This window comes from Gymnoscopelus braueri (genome assembly GCF_963280865.1).
Source record: "Gymnoscopelus braueri genome assembly, chromosome: 4".
Classification (NCBI taxonomy): Eukaryota; Metazoa; Chordata; class Actinopteri; order Myctophiformes; family Myctophidae; genus Gymnoscopelus; species Gymnoscopelus braueri.
In genome coordinates, this window is record NC_137605.1 from 42,041,986 (window position 1) to 42,064,431 (window position 22,446).

The window sequence follows — 22,446 nt, forward strand, 5'->3', positions numbered from 1 at the left end:
CAAGTCCCCAGGACTTTTTTGTGTTCTCCTCTTAGCTTTAACGTCTTACTGTACCACGTGATGTCATGATGACTAATAAAGTATTCAATCAATCAATCAATCAACCAACCAACCAAGGGCCGGAATACCTCGCCTATGGCCTGGGCTGATGCAGTGCTGCTCAAGGTTGGATATTATAACCCCATGCAATGATGAATCCCCGGGTGCTAATCTATATTTGTCTATATTTAAGTTGTTTTGCTGTTGTTATGAACTCACTTCACTGCAAACGGCATCATTTAAATACAATTCATACAGTGAACAGAGTGTCTCACCTCTGTGTCACTGGCCAGTGTCTGCTGCTGTAAGGTCAGTGTGAGCTGGCCCTGCTGGCCTGCCTCTTGTTGGCATTCCACCTATGTAGAGGAGAACCTCTGGTTAACTGCATGCGAGAGATACACTTATATGGATATATAAACATATATGGTAAAGACAGGTTTACTATACTGCAAAAAACAAAACCCAGGGTCAACCATGAAGGCATTTCTATGCACAATGTTTTTCAACAAATCTCTCTCTCTCTCTATCTAAGTGTATATATACTCTGTGTGTGTGTTATGTGGCAGAAACGCAGTTGAAGAAACATTAACATTTTGATTTGTTTGTGTTATTCTAACCGGACGCGTCATTCTGTGGGGGACATTTTCAAATTAAATCTACTTTCAAGTAACATTGTATTATTAAACCAGGAAACATTCATGTTTTGATAAACAAGAATAATCTGGCTTTCATTTCATTGTCACCTCATAATGACTATTTGGTTGCACAGTGACGAAGACTTGGGCCAAAACGGCTGTGCCTGTTTTTCCTCAAAATTAAAATAAGTAGTTCGTTTTTTTTTCCTTTTGTTGTGAGGACCACTTATATTTTTGCACCTCTTAATGAATGAAAAACACATCTGCAAGCACTAAAAGAAAGCGAGCAGGATTTTTTGTGCAGCTCTGGGGAAGAGGCATACTGGCACTGTGAGGTACCTCAGTGATGGGGAAGGCTTGTTGCTGGGCGTCCTCACTTAGGCTGACCACAAACAGCACCTCTGAGGTGAGCAGCAGACAGCCAGCGTGCTCCTGTCCCGACCCACTGACGATGGTCACCCCCAAGGCCATGTGGACCTCTGGCCTGCCCAGAGACTGCAGCATCTTCCTGTGGGCCGAGAGGAAGGCAGGGGGAAATCAACAAACCCGGCATGTAAATAACATACGTACATATACTGTACAGGGTAGTGACCTGTTAGGGGATAAACACTCCAAAAATATTACAAGCATCAGCCTATTATTAAGTATAGATTTGGAGAGAACAAAGTACAGGAAGTGACAGTTTACACCATTAAGGCTAAATAACATGCCCATTGAATACATCCAATCTGTAAAAAGCATTTTTGGGCGGTGTAGCCGCCCCTATAAGTGGGGTTGGGACACCTCATCAGTATTAGTTTCCTGCACTGTGATTGGCCCATTAGTACCCTAGCTGTACTGTGATTGGCTGACTCTATTCAGCACTGTGATTGGCTAGCGAGACACATGATGACATTAATAACCTATAAATAGGATTATGCATTTCCAAAAATCTATTTTTTTTGGAAGTGAGCTTCCATCACTATGATGACCACTGTGATGACCACACCGCCCACTTCACACTGGGTGTGATTTTTATTCTTTTATCAACCCACACAGGTAAGTAATCATTAAAACTAAGATATACATCCTTTTGCTTACTTCCACGCATGACGGGCCAACACAAATACACACTTGCAATGGGAGGTCAGGTCACATCAGATGTACACATTCTCTTTAGACATGAGACCACACAATGTGCCAGCCTATCTCACATGCACACAGGCACATGCAAGTGACCATGCGTGTCATGGTAGACATATACATCCTGTGATTTAAGTAACTGCATGTGTGCTTCCTTCTACATGCAGGTTCAATATGTATGGAATTCTGTACATGTGTTCAGCCATGATCCTATGACAGAGTGTGTTTACATCTGAAGACAGGTGTACATACAGGTGGTGGTGCAGCGGATGGTAACGTAGGCATACTTTGGTATGAGTGAGTTCTGTTCAGTGTTACTGTGTTGATTTAATCTGAACTTGGGCCAGCCTGGGCTACTTGTATTAGAAGAGATACTTTCTGTATACCTGATGAAAACCAGTTGGTTCGAAGGCAGAACCTATGCAACTACAGGGAGGCATTATGCCAACAGACAGGCATTCTTATACTTTTCATTGGATTCTAATATGAACTCGACACACTGTCTGACCCCTTCAATGACCGTAGTTTAACATCGTAGGTGTCATGTATAATCACATTTGTCCTTGTTATACCCATTGATAGCTGACCCTGACTCCCACAGGTAGAAATTAATGTCTAACCATGGGGACCGAGTCGAACAATTGGACATTAGTAAATGTTTTAAGATGCATGGGTGCCAATAGGATAATCAACTAATTTTCTACAATTCCTGAAAAGTGGCCTTTTCTGAGGTCCAAGGTTGTGGTAATGTGCTCCACAGAGAGACCATGCAGGAAGTTATGGTGCTGTGAATGTGCCTGCACTTCCTCCACATTTATATAATGAAGGAAGACCCAATGGTGACCCCATGATTGGCGCAGCATATACCCTCAATCTGTCTCTCCCACCCATGTCCAGCCAGGGAAGTTGTGTGTGCCCCTCCTCTATCTGATGGCATGGAGACATCTCTGGACAGACTCATTGTTAAACAGCCAGAACAGTTTCTAGCCAGGGGGCTTTGGCAGAGTGCTTATAAAAACCTTTTAACAGGGTTGTACACGAACAGGGGAGTGGAGGCTGGCTGCCATGTGTGGGATAGCTTTCAGAGATCAAGGTCAAGGATCTTGCCAGACTCCTCCTTTCTATAAAGGACAGTGGACCCTGCCCAAGGTTTTTCTTGTTTTGTTCTGAGATGCTTCAGAGGGATGAGAGAGAAAACGGACAGACGGTTCTGGCTGTGTAGAATCCAACAAAACCAAAGGTGGTGCTGGACAGAAATAAAAGAGTCAGTGTGCAGCATTGTAGGTGTGTCTGGGCTCTTACCAGACATATTTCAGATGGCTGTTGGGGGCCTTGGCAGACTTCTCCTCTGTAGGCAGGTAGAGCTGTTTAGGATGCTGCCACAGTCCTGCTCCATGTAGGATACCTGGAAGGGAGAGTGAATGGGAATAAGCATCAGGATAGCTACATTTGTCTGTACATGTGCATTATGAAGATTTAAGGCCTATTCATACTCGACGTAAGACCCTTAAGTAAGCATAAGGAACGGAGGGGGAGACCAAAAAGGGGAGGGGGGATGGGGGGTTTGTCCGTCGATTATGTCATCCATGAGCTCTGCGCTCAACCTGACGTACCTGACGTACGTTCACTGCTTCCCCCTGGAGGATGAATAGCCTCTTGGCCCTAATCACGCATAAGAAACGTGTCAAACTATGAATGCACTGAATGCACTGACGTAAAGAACATACCAGTTCCTCACCCCCGACAATCCCCATCTCTGTCTAGTATGTACGCCACTTTACAGTAACACATGCTTTTATCATGGTAACACTAGGTTAGTTACACTGCTCCACTAAACGCGGCACTATGTATTTAATGAATAAAATGTAATTTTGTCCAATCTGTGTGGTAAAGTATGTTAATACAATAAAGCTTATACAATTGGGGTGGTTGTATTTGTCTCCTTGTTCTTCTATTGAGACATGACCTTTGACACAATCCTGTTTCTGGTTTGACACAAATTTTGACCTGAATGTCAAGATTCAACTCATGCCCTGAGCAAGCAGGCAGGCTCTATTAGCTCAATGGTAAAACTTTCAGCACTTGCGCAGGAGACCCGGGTTCAAATCATGGGTAGAAGAGGAAAGTTACATAGTGCAGCTTTAACCAGTCAAATTGATACTATTAAAAGGATCCCTGGCCTGGGCCGCAGCGTGGCGGTCCAGGCACCCTCGGCTGCAATGCCAGCCTGACAGCGTGTTGTGGTTCGAATCCCGTTCCCGACGACCTTTGCTGCGTGTCACTCCCCATCTCTCTCCCCATTTCCTGTCAGTCTACTGTCCTACTGTATCTATAAAGGCATAGAAGCCCCCAAAAAATATAAAAAATAAAAAGGACCCCTGGCTAATAAGCCTAATATGTCTTAATGCATTATAATTGCCCTCAGTTAATCTTTCACTCAATAGGGGCATTGCCCGTCGCAAGTTGATGATGTCATTTGCCCATGGGTGGTCTAGCCCTATGGAATTTATGGAATGCATGTGAAAATAAAAAACAACTTAATACTTCCTAAGGTTAATATGAGCATCAAACCAATATTTTTTTTTCACATGCATTCCATAAATTCCATAGGGCTGGACCACGCATGGACAAATGGCATCATCAACTTGGGACAGACATTGCCCCTACTGAGTGAAAGAGCAACTGTTTCTAAAGTAAATACAATATTTAAGGTGTTTTTAATTTTACATTTCAGCTATAGAGAACAATTATAATGTATTAAGGCATATTTGACTTATTAACCAGGGATCCCTTTAAGAGATCTGACTTAGAGCTAAAGGGTTTTGGGGGGAACTAACCTAAACATTTACCCATCATAGTTTGCCTGACACTCATCCGGAATTTCGTTCATTCATCGTTTCTTTGTTTTTTCGTTTCACTCCATTATTCAGTCTGAAAGCCCTCTCAGTGCAGCCGTTTCTTTAGATGGGGGCGTGGTTAAAGTGGGACTGTTTGGCGATTGGTTTGTACTGGATCATCCCAATCCCCATTGGGCAGGTTAGATTTTCCACTGAGAAAACCCCGCCTTCGACAGCGTCACCAGACCCCTGAATCACCGGATTTTTTTTGGGCCGTGGCTAGCGATTCAGGGGCTGGAGCCAGGGTATGTCATCCCAAATACACTGGCAAGCATAATTATACAATTATTACTACAGTGATTATTTTTCTAAGGTAACTTTTCAGGGCAATGGCAACCATGTAAAGAACTCCCTTCCCTTTTTTTATGATGTTGTAAAAAAAAGAAGGAAAATAAAAAGAAAATGCATTTTTGACAATATTGTGTAGTATACACTATATTGACTTTTCTTTTTACAAGATAGTATAATGTAATTTTGACTACATACTCTCTTACTCTTATTTGGTGAATAACCAGGCACCTCGGTATGAGTTTCTACAATACAATACAATACGACTTTCTTTTTATTAAGACATACAGTAGTATGCTATGACAGCATAAAATTGGTAAAACTATGCTATGACATTGTTATGGCATGTTTTTGACAAAACAGTAAAGAATAAACATGGGTGATGCCGTATATATAGAGTTAAACTGTTCCATTAACCACACAATAGGAATTATATGAAGATATTTGACTTGAAACCAACGGATGTTTGGCAAAACCAACGTAAACATCAGCCATGGTACAAGCGCCACCACCCTGCATCTATCACGCAGAATTACTTTCAGATTTCTCATTTCCTCATCAGGTCCACTGAAGCAGTGATGCGTCAACCATGTCAAAAGACTTTGTATAATAGCTCCATCAGTGTCTGTCAATAGGGTACAAGCTGATCATCTATGTGCCTGTGGTCACCCGCCCTCCATTCCAGTCTTCCCATCAGTAGAGCAGCAGTGGCAGTGGGCCAGTGATGTCATGGAGTAGTTAAAACACAGCTATAAAGAACAAAGTGAGCCCTGCTCATGATGTCACCACATTGGTACTCTGGAACGCAGCGCGGATCTGTGTGGGCATTTGTCCTACAAGAGGGTGTGTGTGTGTGTGTGTGTGTGTGTGTGTGTGTGTGTGTGTGTGTGTGTGTGTGTGTGTGTGTGTGTGTGTGTGTGTGTGTGTGTGTGTGTGTGGGGGGGTGTGTGTGGGGGTGTGTGTGTGTGTGTGTGCGTGTGCGTGTGTTTTAAGATCTGGTGTATTAATCTTGCATGTGCTGCATATAAATTATGTGTTAACTTAATATGTAAGCTGCAAGTGTATTCAGTGAATCCTGCTGAGCCAGTACTCTATGTTTAAGTACCATTTGTGTGCATCAATGAGCATGCACTTGTGTCCATATACAGGTATATCTGCATATTTAAGTTTGGGCATTGTATGTACTGTATGGCCGTGTGAGCGGAGAATATACATGTTTATGCCTGAGTGTGTGTGTGTGTGTGTGTGTGTGTGTGTGTGTGTGTGTGTGTGTGTGTGTTCACTCCACCTCCTCGCCTGCTAAGCCAACAGTGCACACAGGGCCAGGTAGATTAGAGCCGGCCCCCGGGGAGCCATCGCTCTTACACGGAGCTGTGCACCTCATTGGCAGTTTATGTACTGTAGCAATGACCTGTTAACGCCAACGCACACCTACCCCCCTTTCCCTCTCTCACCTCCTCCTCAACCCCCCCCCCCCCCCCACATCTCCCTCTCCTGCCCCTTTTCCCTATCTCCAATAAAACACAAACCAACTCCAGAGGAACAAACTGTGCCTGTGTGTATGTGTGTGTGTACGTCAGAGGGCCTTTCAACAGCTCTGTCCTGGGCCCCTCACTACAGAAGGCCTGGCCTAATAAACACTTGGCTCCTGCCTGGGGCCAAGTAGAGAGAAGGGGAGAGATCGCCTGTACACTGATGGATTTCTGAAGCTCCTGATGCACTCGACTGTGATTCATGGATGTTTGTTAGAATGCTATTGCCCAAGGCCTTCTGGACACAGGTGTGCGCTGTTGTGTTGAATAATAATGTTGACGTTTTCTCTACACCTCATGTTGGTGTCTAGGTGATGAAAGGCAATGATAGTGCGTGCGTTTGTGCGTGCGTCCGTGCATGCGTGTGTGTTCGAATGTTAACCACCTGGACATTAGCATCTGTAAAGGCTAATCTCCCAGGGTAATGTGTCAATAGGCTTTATTCTTATTTCTAAAACAATCGTTTTGGACTAAAAGCGGGCCAAAGGTGCTGTTTTACCAGTTTTATGCTGTAATTTATTAAATGTAATATAATTAATACTTGAATATTTAAACTCACTGTATAATACAAGGCAATACTAGTACTGTATGTTTTGATAAATCTTGGATCTTGAGCAACACTGAATTTACGCAATTTAAATTTTAAGGTACAATCGTAGAGTTTGAGTTTCCTTCCCACAGAGCACCCAAAGACAATCACAACTCACCGTAACCAGTCTGAGACACCAGCTCGGCTGCTCCTCCGATAGGCTTGGTGAAAACCCCCACGATGCCTTTCCCCACCCCAGAGATGACTCCCTTGGCCGTGCTGCCAGCTGAGCTCTGCGTGTCCCAGGTTCTCTGGAAGTTCTGCATGGGCTGGTCCACAATGCCTGCAATCGCCCCTAAAACAATAAGAAAGTATTGTTACTTCTTACTTCACCTGCCTGCTTGAAGTAACATGCATTATAATACAATGGAGACAATGTAGTCTTTAAAAGCTATCATGTCAAAAAGTCTTAAAACAAAAGTTATAATACACTATATCAAATAAGTCATACAATACATATAGCGTAGTCAAAACATCAAAAATCTAAATCTAAATCTAATCTAAATAAAAATAAATGGTGACTTGATGACTTCATTTCTAAAACGAGTTTTGAAACTTCATACATGCTTCACTACATATTGGTAGAATCTGCTTTGTTTGATTCCGTTTATGTTCTAAAAGGGTGACTTTGAAACTTGTTTCTACATGAAAATCCATCCTTTTGACCTTGGCTGTGACTTTTCACCTTTTTGGTATATAAAATAATATGGTCCAATAGTGGAACATAATATGCTATTACAGGATATAATAGGTCACACACACACACACGCACGCACACACACACACACACACACACACACACACACACACACACACACACACACACACACACACACACACACACACACACACACACACACACATTTAATCATTTAATTAAGTCCACATAAGAGATACAATACAAGGACACAAATATTACAAGGTGCTGTAAAAAATGTACAGTCAGCAAATCATGGACAAATACCCCCACACCCTTCAGGGGTACAAATAACAGCGTTTTCGCCATATTTGGCGGCTACCGATATTCCACAGAATTTTGCAAGCCGTTCAGCTTTTTTTTTTTGGCATCCCAAGTTGATGGAAGCCTCTTACAACCAACCTATGTACATGTCCTAGGCTGCCAAAGATAAACACAAGTAGATTGCACCTATAGCCTAGCTCACACACACACACTCACACACACACACACACACACACACACACACACACACACCCCCACACACACACACACACACACACACACACACACACACACACACACATGCTTATGCTATATATGATATAGCATGTTATGCTATATCACCCCCCCCCCCCCCCCCCAAAATAAAAATAAAAATAAAATACAGAGTGCACTCCACATAAATAAGGCTATAGTCCTTCTTTCCAGTATCTCTGTTCACTGTCTCTGTCCAAATAAAGCAGGAAGGCCAAAACACCCTATTGTACTATGTCGACAGAAATAATTGAAAAAGGAATCCCACCAGGGAATTTAGACATGGTTTATGTTGTTAAACCAAAAATGTATCAGTCATTTTATATACTACGCAGATGGGGCACCTAATATTCAGTAAATCTCAGGAATTCTAATCCTCTATAACCCAGAGCAGCTGTTTGGTTTGAATAACACTATTTTTTGACTGTCGAGACAGACTTGAGTGTTACTGACCTCTGGGTGTTTATTGGGGCCCTGCTGTGCTGTCTAATACTATGCTGTCTCATGGTGTACTCTCGTACACAGCGATAGACAGCGTGCGTGTGTGTGTGTGTGTGTGTGTGTGTGTGTGTGTGTGTGTGTGTGTGTGTGTGTGTGTGTGTGTGTGTGTGTTCGCTCCTATGTGTTTAGGTGTGCACGTGTGTCATCAATGTGAGCAAAAATCAGTATTACTGTGTGTGCATGTGTACACACATACCTAACAAGCTGATGCCGAGCCGTGAGAGTCCTTGTCTCAGGCCGTCTCCCAGGCTCTCGGGTAGCTGTCGTCTCCACTCCTCCTGTCTGGTGTAGTGCTCCTCATCCAGGGACAGACGGTCCATGTTTCTTGCCAGACTGGTCGCTAGATTGGTGATTGATGTCAGAGTACCTGGAGAGGGACATCCAGCATCTCAATTTGAAGTTCATCGTTCAACATGACATATCGTATATTAACCCATTAAGACCTGAGGCCGATTCTACAAATGTCCTCTAAACCACACACAGTTTCCTGAAAAATCTATGCTATATATCAGTGGTTCTCAAACTTTTTCATGTCAACGACCCCCAAAATGATATGTTTTTAGCCGCTGACCCGCATCTCAAAATATTTTGACCAGGGACCCCCAGAATCAAAGATTTTAGTTGTGTTTGCTTTAAAAATATATATATTCAAAGATTTGCACACATTTTCAAGATTAAAAAAAAATAGCAGATCCACAAGCTCATAGCGTGGCATGAAGTGACGTGCTATGAGCTTGTATATCTGCTATTTTTGAATAGCCAACCAATGTGCTATATATATATAGCTAAAATCAAAAATGCTTTGCCGGGTTTTAATGGGTTAACAAATAACAAATGTACACTTTGAAAGCTCTGGATGTCACTGTTACCTTTGGAGATGTGTTTGACAAAGGAGGTTGTTCCTCTGGACACCCCGCTGACGAAGGCCCCAGGCCCACGGGTCAGACCCTCATAGGGCAGGCGGAAGAAGTCAGACACCCCATTACCAATGCTCCGTACGAGGCTGGCAGGACTGCCTAGTATCTCCAGAGACCCCACCACCCAGCCTGAGACAAAGGAGACAACACACAAGACGGGTTGATAATCATGTTTGTACTATCTATTGTACTAACTCTAATGCTCTTATAAAAGGTGCTGAGCCCTTGTGGTGGAGCTCATTCTGACTGAGACCACTTGCAAGTTCAAGTGAACATTCAAATAAATTACCAAAAGACACTTCTCTTGTTTGTGACTTTATTGGTACTTTTTACATCCTTACACTTCATCACTAATTTCTCCATGTTTAAATGGGATATCGTTGCAAATTGTGCCGTGACCTTGGTCAGAGGACCTCAGAGACCTACTGGTGATGTAAAGATGGAGTAAACCACTAATATAAGCAGGTGCCTGACCACGGAGAGCTCTATAGGTGATCATAATAATCACTGCTTAATTTGTGCCCGATTATGCAGAATTGCGGACTTCTTAAGATGTGGACCGCCTGCATTGTGGTAGTTATTTGTGTGGATCCAACAGCTTTGTGGCAGGAGAAAATAGAAAATACAAAATACAGGAGTTGCCATAAAAGTTCATGAAAATGTGCATGGTTCACAGTATTGTAAAAAATAAGGCAACCAAGTATTTATGCAAATACTTTTCAAGAGTTTGTGATGTGCATAGATACTCCACTGGGGTACCGCTACACATTTTGTTCCATACAAATTTAAAAGCAGTATTGGAAAGGCCTCTTTTTGTATTCTGCAGCTATCACATGGAATGGGTTGCCTACAGTCACTAAATTGATTAGGTCTACTTCTAGTTTTAAGTCCTCCCTAAAGAGTTTTCTAATACCACATGGTCCTGATTTTCTAAACTAAATTTGATGTATTTTATTGTTTTTAACTGTATTTATGGGACCACAATGGAAATAAGCCTCTGGGCTTTCTTGTGCCATCCTTTTGACCAAAATGTGCATTTTTTGTTTTGTACGTACAGTATGCTTGTTGTCAATAAATCGATCAATCAACCGATCAAAAACCACTGAGGAGGACTGTCCCCATAACAGCACATGATCATGTTATGAAATTATATATGCAGTCCATCAGCAATTCATCATATGTAGCCTAAATATTGCTAAAAGGTAGATGCCATATTGTCTGTGTCAGTAATATGAACCACAGTTTTCTCAGCATTAGCAAATTGTTTGCCATCCTTGATGGCATTCAAACAATGCCATCAAACATCTGATGATGGGCTGAGAAGGACCGTGGGCAAGAGCAAGATCATTTAATGATCTCCATGGCAACATACAGTACTACAACTGATAAACATATTAGTTTATAATGTTTTGATTCAATGCAGACAATGGAGTATATCTTTGACCCCACAGTTAGCCCATAGTATATCGTATAATATGGCTTGAATTGAATGTACTGTACACTACATACACAGAAGTGCCGTCCCAGTGCATGTGTGCACACCCATACACACAATTACGGTCACATTAATCTTTCATACAATAAGAGAAATGTTTCTAAAACACACCTGTTCTTACAAGAAATGCCTCCCAGGAGGTGTAATCCACACATAAGCTTCTAACTTTTCCTGCCAAAAGCAGTGCTCCGAGGACACACTCTCCCGTTCTAATAAACAAAGTACACAGTCAAACTTTAAGACTGTTACGAGACTTTACTGTGGAGACGTCAAAGTTAAACTGCTTTATGACCATGTTAACTCTCAGTAAGAGCTTTCTCCACGCGATGGCCTACAGAAATACCAACGGATGCATGCGTACCCACACACACAAGTATACAGGCCAGCAGAGGCACAAGCACGAGCAGGAAGACATGAATGCGCACGCACGCACGCACACGCACACACACACACTCACACTCACACACACACACACACACACACACACACACACACACACACACACACACACACACATTCCTGAATGAAATCATACTAAAATGTCCTAACTAGATTTATTGCATTCTACTATCTCACCTCTCTCATTCAGCCATGCGGGCCACTTCAGATGGTACGGCTCATTGATATTTATGCACTGACAATTGCATCACAAAATCAAATAGCCATTTCTCAAGCCGCCAGACCGCTCTGCTCTTATTCCCTGTCAATTTCTGTATGAGTGATGGGCTCTAATGGTAGGAAATCAGTTCCAGTGGGGCCCAGTGTTCTTTCTGCTTTACATGGTCTTCCAGTTGTGGTTTTGGTAGAGCATAAACCCCTGACAGGAGCTGATGTTTACAGGCCTGAGTCATGGCGACACACATCCTGAAATGAGCGTGCGCACACGCACATGCGCGCACACGCGCGTGTGTGTGTTTATCTGTGTGTATGCTATGTATATGTGCATGCATGCACTTCTATGGGTTTGTGTATGTGTCCATTTGCACTACTGTATGTCTTTGTGGGCATGTGTGTGTGTGCCCATGTGGTGCCGTGCATCCTGAAGCTAATCAGTCCCAGAATGCAATGCTTCCCCGTAGACCTTAATCCATTAAGACCGGGAACGCATCTGTGTCATTTTAAGATTTATTTGGCTATCCAAAAATCTGCTATTTATTAATTTTTCATGGAAAATGTGCGCAAATCTTTGAATATATATGTATGTTTTAAAGCGAAAACATTTTACTCCGATCTAATACCAATCTAATACCAAATACATTTTGGGGGTCCTTGACATGGAAAGGTTGGAGCACCACTGATATAGCAACATACAATATTTTGTTCCAGGGACCCCCAGAAGCAAAGATTTCAGTTACAAATGTTTGCTTAAAAATATATATATTATTATATATTATTATATTTGCGCACATTTTCAAGATTTTTCAAAAGAGTGCCGCGCTATGAACATGTAGACTAATAACATAGTATGCTATTTTTTAATAGCCAAAGAAATCTAAAATGACACAGATGCGTTCCCGGTTTGAATGAGTTAACTGCATGATGACTCAGGTAGAGGAGCCCACAGTGAAGTGACATGTTGAAATATGAGCAGAAACAAGGGCTCTAACGAGAGACAGCAGTAAGGAAGCAACCAGCCATGAACAGTGATTTCTGAGGTGGAAATGACTTGGTTAAATCATACCATGTGTGGAAAGTAATGGACCATAAGGCAGTGACCATATAGAATGATGATGCAGGACATAGGTGCTGTATGGCACTGGGTTCTGAACGTGGGGTCCGGGGACCACCAAGGGTCCAGATGGACCCTTGTGGGTCTGTGACTGCACTGAGCGTGCATATGGAACCAGTCTCAGAGATAAATTAAGGATTTTAGGATTTAGGACTTTACAATGTAGATTGGGGTCCGAGAGATGAAAATGGTACCAAATGGGGGCATGTGGCCTAATGCATGTCAAACTGGAGGTCCTTAAAAAGGTTGAGAATCATTGAACTAAACTAAACTGCAACCCCAATCTACACTGTAAATTGGCTTGGTTAAAACACTTTACGTGTTAGGGTATAGAGTTTGCTAGCCTGGAAACCAGACGAATCTGCCAGTGATATTAGTCTGGCCATGCCAGGTTAAGAGTTTGCCTCTGTATTGGGAAATGAGTGCACACAAGTACTGATATAGGAAATTAAAGAATGATTGAGAACTTTTCTATAGTTGTATTTATTGCAGTAATAAATTGTGGTTGTTGTCACACAGCACACCAAGTGTGCCTCGGCACAATGTTTGAGAACCACTGGCATAATGCATTTCCTATTGCGTACAGGAGATGGAGCCAGACAAAACCGTTGAATCAAACAACTACTGTACTGATAGCCTCAATCTTTTATTTTCCTTCGCGTTTTGCTCAAAAAGAAAGCCTGGACCAAGCTGTTGACATTTCTGGCATAGGAAGTGGGAGTCAACCTTTCATTTCCCCAACCAACCAGAGTGCAGTGGGCATCGCTCCAAATGTTGTGACGTCAGGGCTCTCAATGATGCATATTGGGGCAGAAGGAGGGGCGTGTGGCGGGGCGGGCGGGTACAGGCGCACAGATCGGTGAACCAATTGTTTTCACCGGTTGTTTTCACCAGAGATTTTGAATCCGCCCCTCTAGACTAGATATCAGACCCGCTGGGGCAGGCTGCTGTACTGATGACACTAACGTGTTCTGCAGCTTTTTTCAGCTTCCGGTAATTCAGATGTTACTTAATTTTTAAGAAATATCAGCCCAGTATCTGCTTCTTGACAACACTTTTGAGTCACTAGCCTATTTTGTGCAATAATTGCATAGGCTATCATAATGCATAGTCTAGCGACACTGGCATCTCGCTTTGTATGTGTATGTATGTGTGTGTGTGTGTGTGTGTGTGTGTGTGTGTGTGTGTGTGTGTGTGTGTGTGTGTGTGTGTGTGTGTGTGTGTGTGTGTGTGTGCGCGCGTGTGTAAAATCCTCAGTGTTACAGATGGAACCAAATGGACCTGTAAGGTCTAAAAACCAAACCACATCTGCACACTCAAATCTGTGCAAAAATCATTACACTCTGGGAGTTAGGCTAAATAAAAAATAAAGCAGCAGGAAAAAGCTAAGACAGCTGTCATACAGATACAGAATGTAATTTTTCCTTTTGTTCTCAAAACCATCCTGCAGGCTGGATTGGACACAATTCACGGGCCACATTTGGCCCGCGGACCACCAGTTTGACACCAGTTTGGTCCCTGGTGGTCACCTGGTGTAGAATCTACAGACTTGGTGTAACTGTTGTCTGTGATGGAGTGAGACGATGAGATGATATCCTGTGTACACAGGAAAGGCAGTGTCTCGCCTCAGCTCACATCCTGTCAGTGCGTCTTCCTAATGGTAATTCTTTGCATAAACCGTTTTCTACATGTCCGCACGTTCGGTTGTAAATCATTTGACATCTGACACAGACTATCAGCTACAATTTATGTACCCAACTGCTTCTGGCGTGAATATTAAAACGAAAGTGCACGCAACATTATCAGCCTAGTGTTACTGTTAATGCATACAGCACATGCTATCATCAGGTGAAGTGGGGGAGCGTAACCCCTGATTTATGCTGGGTCTCGCGCCAGGTGCACGCACCAAATATAGCCAATCTACAAGCCCACAACACGTCGCAGCGCCTGTAGATCGTCTATTTCCGGTGCGCGACACCAGCACGCAACTAATTATAAATCACTCTTAAGATAGGAGACGGGAGAGAGGGAGAGAGGGAGAGACAGAGAGAGAGAGAGAGAGTGAAAGAGAGAAGCCCTCTACTACTCACCAGCTCTGAAGAGGGCTCCAGCAGCGTAATGCATGGCCAGAGCGTGGACCAGCTGCCTGGGTGTGGTGAAGACAGGCCCTCTCTCAAACAGGGAGAAGGACAGAGGCGTGTGGTCTGAGGCGATGTACAGCTTCAAGGAGGCATGGATGCTGACCAGCAGGTTGACTGGCTGAATGGCCAGACTCTGTAGACGCACCGGATGGACCAACGCCTGTACCGTCTGAACCACCTAATGATAACCACAGCATGTGAGAATACAATGTTTACAATGTTAACAATCACCCTAGCAGTTAAAGGAGTAGTTCACCCCAAAAATTACACTACCCATGAAGCATTGAATTCATGGCATTTTTTCTTGTTGCATTCCTAAGCCAATAAGTTGATGACCTATCAGAGACTCCTCCGGTCATCAAATTATTTTTTTGGGTGAACTACTCCTTTAACAGTAAGAACTGTAAGAACTGATACAGCAATAGTCATAATAACAGTATAGATTTTCTTCAAAATAGTTGTTTTGAGTCAAAGAATAACTAGAAACATGAATAACTGTAAAACCAGTCCACATGGGATGTGGCGGGTAGGTACCTAAATTTAACCTTTCTATTACAAGTACAGTACAACACCTGTTCAGGGAGGACTGGAGCGCATCCATTCCCAGGCTCTCTGCTGCCCCGGACTTGTGCAGGTCTTGTGGATGCCAGGGCAGTGTTGGGGATATAGGTGTGGAACAGGGTCTTGATGTAGTAAACAAAGGTATCCTCCACGTAGAGCCTGGCAGGCTGCATCTGCAAGGTGACCTGGCAGGCACAGAAGATTCATCTGAGAATTGTTGCAGGTTGGATACGCTGGAAGCCCCCCACACCCAGTAGTAAACATCCTGGGTGTTTATTTAATTCTGAAATTGTACAAATGTAACCAAGTGGACCATTTTGTTTACATTTGTACACTTTCAGAGTTAAATGAACACCCAGGATTTTACTGTGTACCATCTTCTGGCAGTAATCGCATACGAGCAACTTTGAATCGTGTTCGTGTCGGGTGGCTTACCGCATTAATTGTTTTATTCAATACAGTATAGTATAATTGATTGTATTTTTCTTTTCTATCCACTTTGACAATGTGAAAACTAGAAAAAGTACTCCTCGGAGCACAGGTCTCCGCCAGGTCAGGTAGGTTATTGTGGCCTCCTGGTGGCGCTATAATAAGCCAATGTGAAAAGGGTGCCATTTCTTCTTAGGCCTTGCACGGCAATCGGATACTGCATTCCTGATTTCATGATTAATTTTGTTCGAAAAATTAGTTTTACTAAATTAGACCTGCTGGTGGCGCTATAACAGCCCAATGTGAAAAGGGTGGCATTTCTTCCAAGTGGGAATGTGTGTGCAAAATTTCACAGAAATCGCACGTTGCGTTCATGATTTGAGGCATTTTGTTCAAACGGACCTATCCAGCAAACTTTGGAAGCCAATGTTAGCCAATTAGGATGGAATATGAAATATCGGACCCTTCCATCTTGATCACGTGACTATAGAGATACTGTGTACCGATTTTTGGACAGAAACTGAAGGAGTAATAGCAAAAAAATAGTTGTACAAAAGTCATCCTCCTGGTGGATGTGAAAATGCATGGCAAAGGTTTTTCCTTGGCTTCTAGGGAAAGTGCGTGCAAAGTTTCACGCAGATCGGTGCAGTTATAGGTAAAAACGCGAATCGGCCTGTTATAGCGCCACCATGAGGCTGATTTGAACATTTTCAAGTGGCATTTCTTCCTCGGCCTAGTGGGAATGTGCGTGCACAATTTCACGGAAATCGCATGCTGCGTTGATGATTTGAGGCATTTTGTTCAAAACGAACCAATCCTGCAAACTTTGGAAGCCAATCTTAGCCAATCAGGAGGGAATCTGGAAAATCGGACAGATCCGTTTTGATCACATGACTATTGAGATACTGTGTACCGATGTGCGTGATGTTTGGATAAAATCTGTAGGAGTAATATCAAAAAATTAGTTTTGCACAAATTGGCCTCCTGGTGGCGCTATAACAGGCCCATGTGAAAATTTTGGGGCAGAGGTTCTGAATTGGCATCCAGGGAGTGTGTGTGCACAGTTTCGCAGCGAGCAGGCCAACGGTGCCGGAGATTAGCTGTTCACAGACAGATGGACACACGGAGACACGGACGGACAGGGTGCAAAACATACTCTCTCACCGTGCCTTTCGGCCTGGCGGAGACAATAAATGAACTAATCAGTAAATTAGCAGCCTCTAATCTACCAGACCAACCTGCTCCATGGTGCGTCTGTCTCCTGCCAGAGTGAGGACCAGCTGGAGGAAGCAGGAGCGTTTGAATTCCTCCAGGGTGTCTGGGGAAACGGCGGGGTTGGCATCGCTGGTCCATGGATCCCCGGTCTCTGCAAACCCCCTCTGCTCCTGGCACAGCAGGACCGGGAAGTGGAAGCTGGCACGGTTATACAGCTGGTTGTCTACTTGGAGACTGGCACAGTGGAGCTCAATCAGACAGGCTTCAGACATTAGACCAGGGATGGTAGTAGCGGTGGTGGTGGTCACACCGGTGTTGTTTCCGAGCTCAGGGGGCAGCCATGCAGGCACGGGAGCCAGGCTGAGGAGCAGCTTGGATAGAGTGAGCCTCAGCAGCTCCACGGAACCAGAGGGGCTTGTGATGTCATCACTCAGCGCCACACTGGCCTCACTGAGGAGAACCCTGAAGGCCAGATTCTGACTGGAGGGCCTGGAAAAGAAACCACATGTGTTAATAGTAAAGCAATTGTAGTCAGTTTAATTTAAGACTTATTTTTTGGCTTTCTTTCTTTTCCCCACTTCCATTTGATACATTGATAATTGTTTTCTCCTGTAAACGAAAACTATTAAATATATATATATATATATATCGTTACTAATTTGCTAATTAAATTGGCTTCTAATGTAGGAAGGATACATTAATTTATTTAATTGCAGAGAAACAACAGAACAATTCATAATATGCTCATAATTCTACTTCCATTTCCTACCAATGGGGATTTGTGTCATTATCAAACTGTATGAGGGTGTCATCATCTGTAATCTGATTACAGTGATTTGCTGTTTTGACAGGAAGATGGCTGTATGGTGATGTAATGGAATATGAAAGTAATGGTATGAATTGCTGATCGACACCATAAATTCAGCAATCATAGCTGACAGAGGTTTTGTTGCCCTCCTGTGGTGAAAAAGAAAGCATGCAGGTCAGGACTGCAAAGTAGTAACTACCTTCCACAGAAGGTCATGAGCAGGTCATTTTGAAAACTCTATTCACGTTTATTTTGGAAATAGAACTAATCAAACACAAATAGTATCCTTTATGTAAAAAGTGTCAAGAATTTGTCAAAGATGGGTTTAAGATATCTACAGTACTTTCCTACCAAAAGGATCATCTTTCCTTTAACCACTTATGCCCAATTTAAAAATGGTCATTGATGTCTTATTTCAGAATGAAACACTTCACTATATGTAAAAAACTTAAATTTCATGTGACACAAATGATAGTAGATTTCTTCAAGGCTGGACAGATCACTCGCTTGGAAGTTACCTTAAACAATGCTATTTATATTCAAATCGCAAAGAAAAATGGTCAAACGAAGAGAACACTTCATCAGTACCTGATGTGCTGACTGAGTAGTACAGAGTCATCGCTGCCCTCTGGTGCCAGGGAGAAAACCACGGTTCCTCCGTCATACACCACGTCTATGTAGAGACAACCAAAACCTGGCAGGAACACCACCTGACATGGGAAGGGAATAGACAGATTCTGATGTTAGAGAGATAAGAAAACCTGGCAGGAGCACCTCCTACACGGAATGGAATAGACACATTCTGATGTTGGATAGATGAGAAAATTCAATCAAGAATTCTTAATTAAGAACTTTTGACATAAGAATACACACATAAGTTTGCATTTTTTGGCATGTCCTCATTATGACCAGGGGTATGCTCTAAAATTGTGTGTGTGTGTGTGTGTGTGTGTGTGTGTGTGTGTGTGTGTGTGTGTGTGTGTGTGTGTGTGTGTGTGTGCGTGCGTGTGCGCTTACAACTGTTGGTGTGTGTTATCCGTGTGCATGAAAGTCAATGCATGTATAACTTTGACCTCCTCTATGCTGACCTGACTCTAACCTGTCGTGTGTGTGTGTGTGTGTGTGTGTGTGTGTGTGTGTGTGTGTGTGTGTGTGTGTGTGTGTGTGTGTGTGTGACATGGGTTCATGTTATATGAGTACACATATGTGTGACTCCAGGTTCACAGTGATCAGTCCCTGGCATTACGACGAAGATCTCCTCTGCTGAGCACTAAGCTGAGCAGTCACAACAACCTAGCCCCAGGACCTTTCACCCCTGCTACCCGGGTCACACTGTGACCTCACAGAAACCAGAGACACCAGACGACCTCAGCCTCAACCTGAACCTAGTGACGGCTAGACACAACACCAGTATTAACACACCACGCTCCTCGCCACCTTGCTAACCCTGAGAGCGCACACACACACACACACACACACACACACACACACACACACACACACACACACACACACACACACACACACACACACACACACACACACACACACACACACACACACACACACAGTGAGAGGAGCGACACACGCACACAAACTATGCCAGTCAAAACCCTTTTCTAAAATTAAATTAAATTAAATACTTATGAAGCTGGCTACCTACAGTAAACCTACTGGCACACACACACACACACACACACACACACACACACACACACACACACACACACACACACACACACACACACACACACACACACACACACACACACACACGCACGCACGCACGCACACACACGCACACACACATGCACACGCACACGCACACACACTTTATTAGCCAAAACAACTTGTATTCATCTAAGCCAAAACTCACATTCACATGCACGTGCACAAGCGTAAGCACGCTCCTTAGCTGCCTAACCTCTGTGTCATCCACACAACCACAGAGACACACTACTCCACCCCATGCATGCCATATTGATTAGCTATTGGTGACATACACAACACAGCAACTTACAACATCGTCCTCTGCTGGCCACAGAAACCTCTTTAATGCTCTGCTGCTGTGGGGGCATGGTAATTATCGAAAGCTTGCATCTCCATACAGTAGGTCATCTTTTTATGTTTTTTTCAGAAATGAATACCATACTGTATCTTATACCTCAGGGTATGACAATGTCATGCAAAAGATGCGGAAATAGCCGATATGCATATGCACATTACCTATAAAGTTAGATATTGTACTGTACTAGAAGTTCGGCCCTCACGTCTAGAGTACGTGCCACTGCCGATGTGACTGATATGCCCATATATGGAGATATGTGTGTCTGTCAGTCCTTGTCCCTTTTATGGCCATATATGGAGATCTCTGTATTTGTCAGTCCTTGTCCCTATTATTACCATGGAGATCCCTGATGTCATCAGTATATGCCCAATTGCCCATATGGGCATGCTGATATAACTATGGCAATATGGCAAAAATATGAGGCAGAATCACGATCCACGATCGTATCACAATTTATTTTTCATGTTGGTTTTTGAGATTATTATTATTTTATTATGATTATTAATAAAATATATGATGATTCATTATGTATATGATTAATACTATTATTATAAGATTATATATATATATATATATATATATATATATATATATATATATATATATATATATATATATATATATATATATATTAACACAGATAGATAGATAATCTATTTGTTTTTATGCTGCTGTTCTATCATTCAGACATTCAGTGTAGGCTGCTTTTTATTTAGTTATGATTATTAATAAAATATATGATTCATTATATGTATATGATTATTGTCTCCGCCGAAGGTGGAGAATATGTTTTCGCTTTGTGTGAGCAAACATTGTTAGCCAAGCCAACATTGGGCAAGCTCCACGTGACACGTGTCAATTTGTTGACACCAATGCCTCTGATTGGCTAGAGGGACGCGTGACGAAATAAAATTCTATAAATAGGTGTGTCACTTCAAAAAGCCCTTACTTTTTGAAGTGAGGTAAAACAGGATCAATCAGACTTGATTGGAACAGTACCTTCAGTAAGTCCAAGTCACCCGTCTGTGCGTGTGTGTTTCCCTCTGAGAACACCTAACATTGGTCAAGCAAAGGCGCAGAAGGCCAAAGCTAAGAAAGCATACTCATCTACAATTGTAACGTAGAAGAGGACTAGAGTTGAAATGATCCCACAACAAAGCCGAACTCTTAATACGTGTCAATATGTTGACATCAATGTCTCTGATTGGCTAGAGGGACGCATGACGAAATACAATCCTATAATAAAAAGGTGTGTCACTTCAAAAAGCCGTTTACGTTTTTGAAGCGAGGTAAGACAGGATCAATCAGTCTTGATTGGAACAGTATCTTCTAGTCCAAATCACCCGTCCGTGCGTGTGTGTGTCCCTTTGAGAACACCTGACATTGGTCAAGCAAAGGCGCAGAAGGCCAAAGCTAAGAAAGCATACTCATCTACAACAGTAACACAGAAGAGGACTAGAGTTGAATTGATCCCACAACAAGACCGAAATCTCAATACGTATTAATATGTTGACACCAATGCCTTTGATTGGCTAGAGGAATGCATGACGAAATACAATTCTATAAATAGGTGTGTCACTTCAAAAAAACGTTTACGTTTTTGAAGCGAGGTAAGACAGGATCAATCAGTCTTGATTGGAACAGTATCTTCTAGTCCAAATCACCCGTCCGTGCGTGTGTGTGTCCCTCTGAGAACACCTAACATTGGTCAAACAAAGGCGCAGAAGGCCAAAGCTGATCAAACACACCAATCAACTGCTGAAACTGTTCAAGACAATGAAGATGAAGAAGACAGACAAGTATTTGAACAAACCAGTCAATTATGACGACTCCCATATGATAGATTGCTTCAATGTAAACAGAGCATTGCTTCAATTAAACAGAGCTAAGAATCATAAAGAAAGAATGAAATTAATCAGAGACAAAAAATCGCTAAATGACAAAAGACGAAGACTAGCCATGAATGCTTACAATATGACAAAATATGATTTTTAAATCTTTTTTTTTTTAATAAATATTTCTTTAACATACACCTTTTTATTTAACTACAGTATATATCTTTTACTCTACTGTATCTCATTAGTTATTGCTATGATAATATAATTGCTATAGTCTGCTGGCGGAGACTTGTGCTCCGAGGAGCACATTTTCTAGTTAATATTGTTATTATAAGTTTATATATATATATATATATATATATATATATATATATATATATATACATACAGATAGATAGATAATCTATTTGTTTTTATGCTGCTGCGCCC

The 22,446-nt window shown here is 42.5% G+C and overlaps 1 protein-coding gene across 4 annotated transcripts in view; it reads right to left on the reverse strand.

Moving 5' to 3' along the window:
- Positions 1–22,446, reverse strand: part of vps13b (vacuolar protein sorting 13 homolog B) — a 449,591-nt gene that overhangs the window by 3,937 nt on the left and 423,208 nt on the right. For all 4 annotated transcript variants that reach the window (XM_080427213.1, XM_080427214.1, XM_080427212.1 and 1 more), the window contains exons 58-67: positions 18,700–18,821; positions 17,327–17,792; positions 15,671–15,844; positions 15,048–15,276; positions 9,686–9,862; positions 9,013–9,183; positions 7,221–7,397; positions 3,099–3,201; positions 1,014–1,182; positions 315–395 (exon numbers count right to left, since the gene is read on the reverse strand). In XM_080427213.1, coding sequence (XP_080283339.1) covers positions 315–395; positions 1,014–1,182; positions 3,099–3,201; positions 7,221–7,397; positions 9,013–9,183; positions 9,686–9,862; positions 15,048–15,276; positions 15,671–15,844; positions 17,327–17,792; positions 18,700–18,821 — 1,869 coding nt within the window. The remainder of the gene's footprint in view (positions 1–314; positions 396–1,013; positions 1,183–3,098; positions 3,202–7,220; positions 7,398–9,012; positions 9,184–9,685; positions 9,863–15,047; positions 15,277–15,670; positions 15,845–17,326; positions 17,793–18,699; positions 18,822–22,446) is intronic.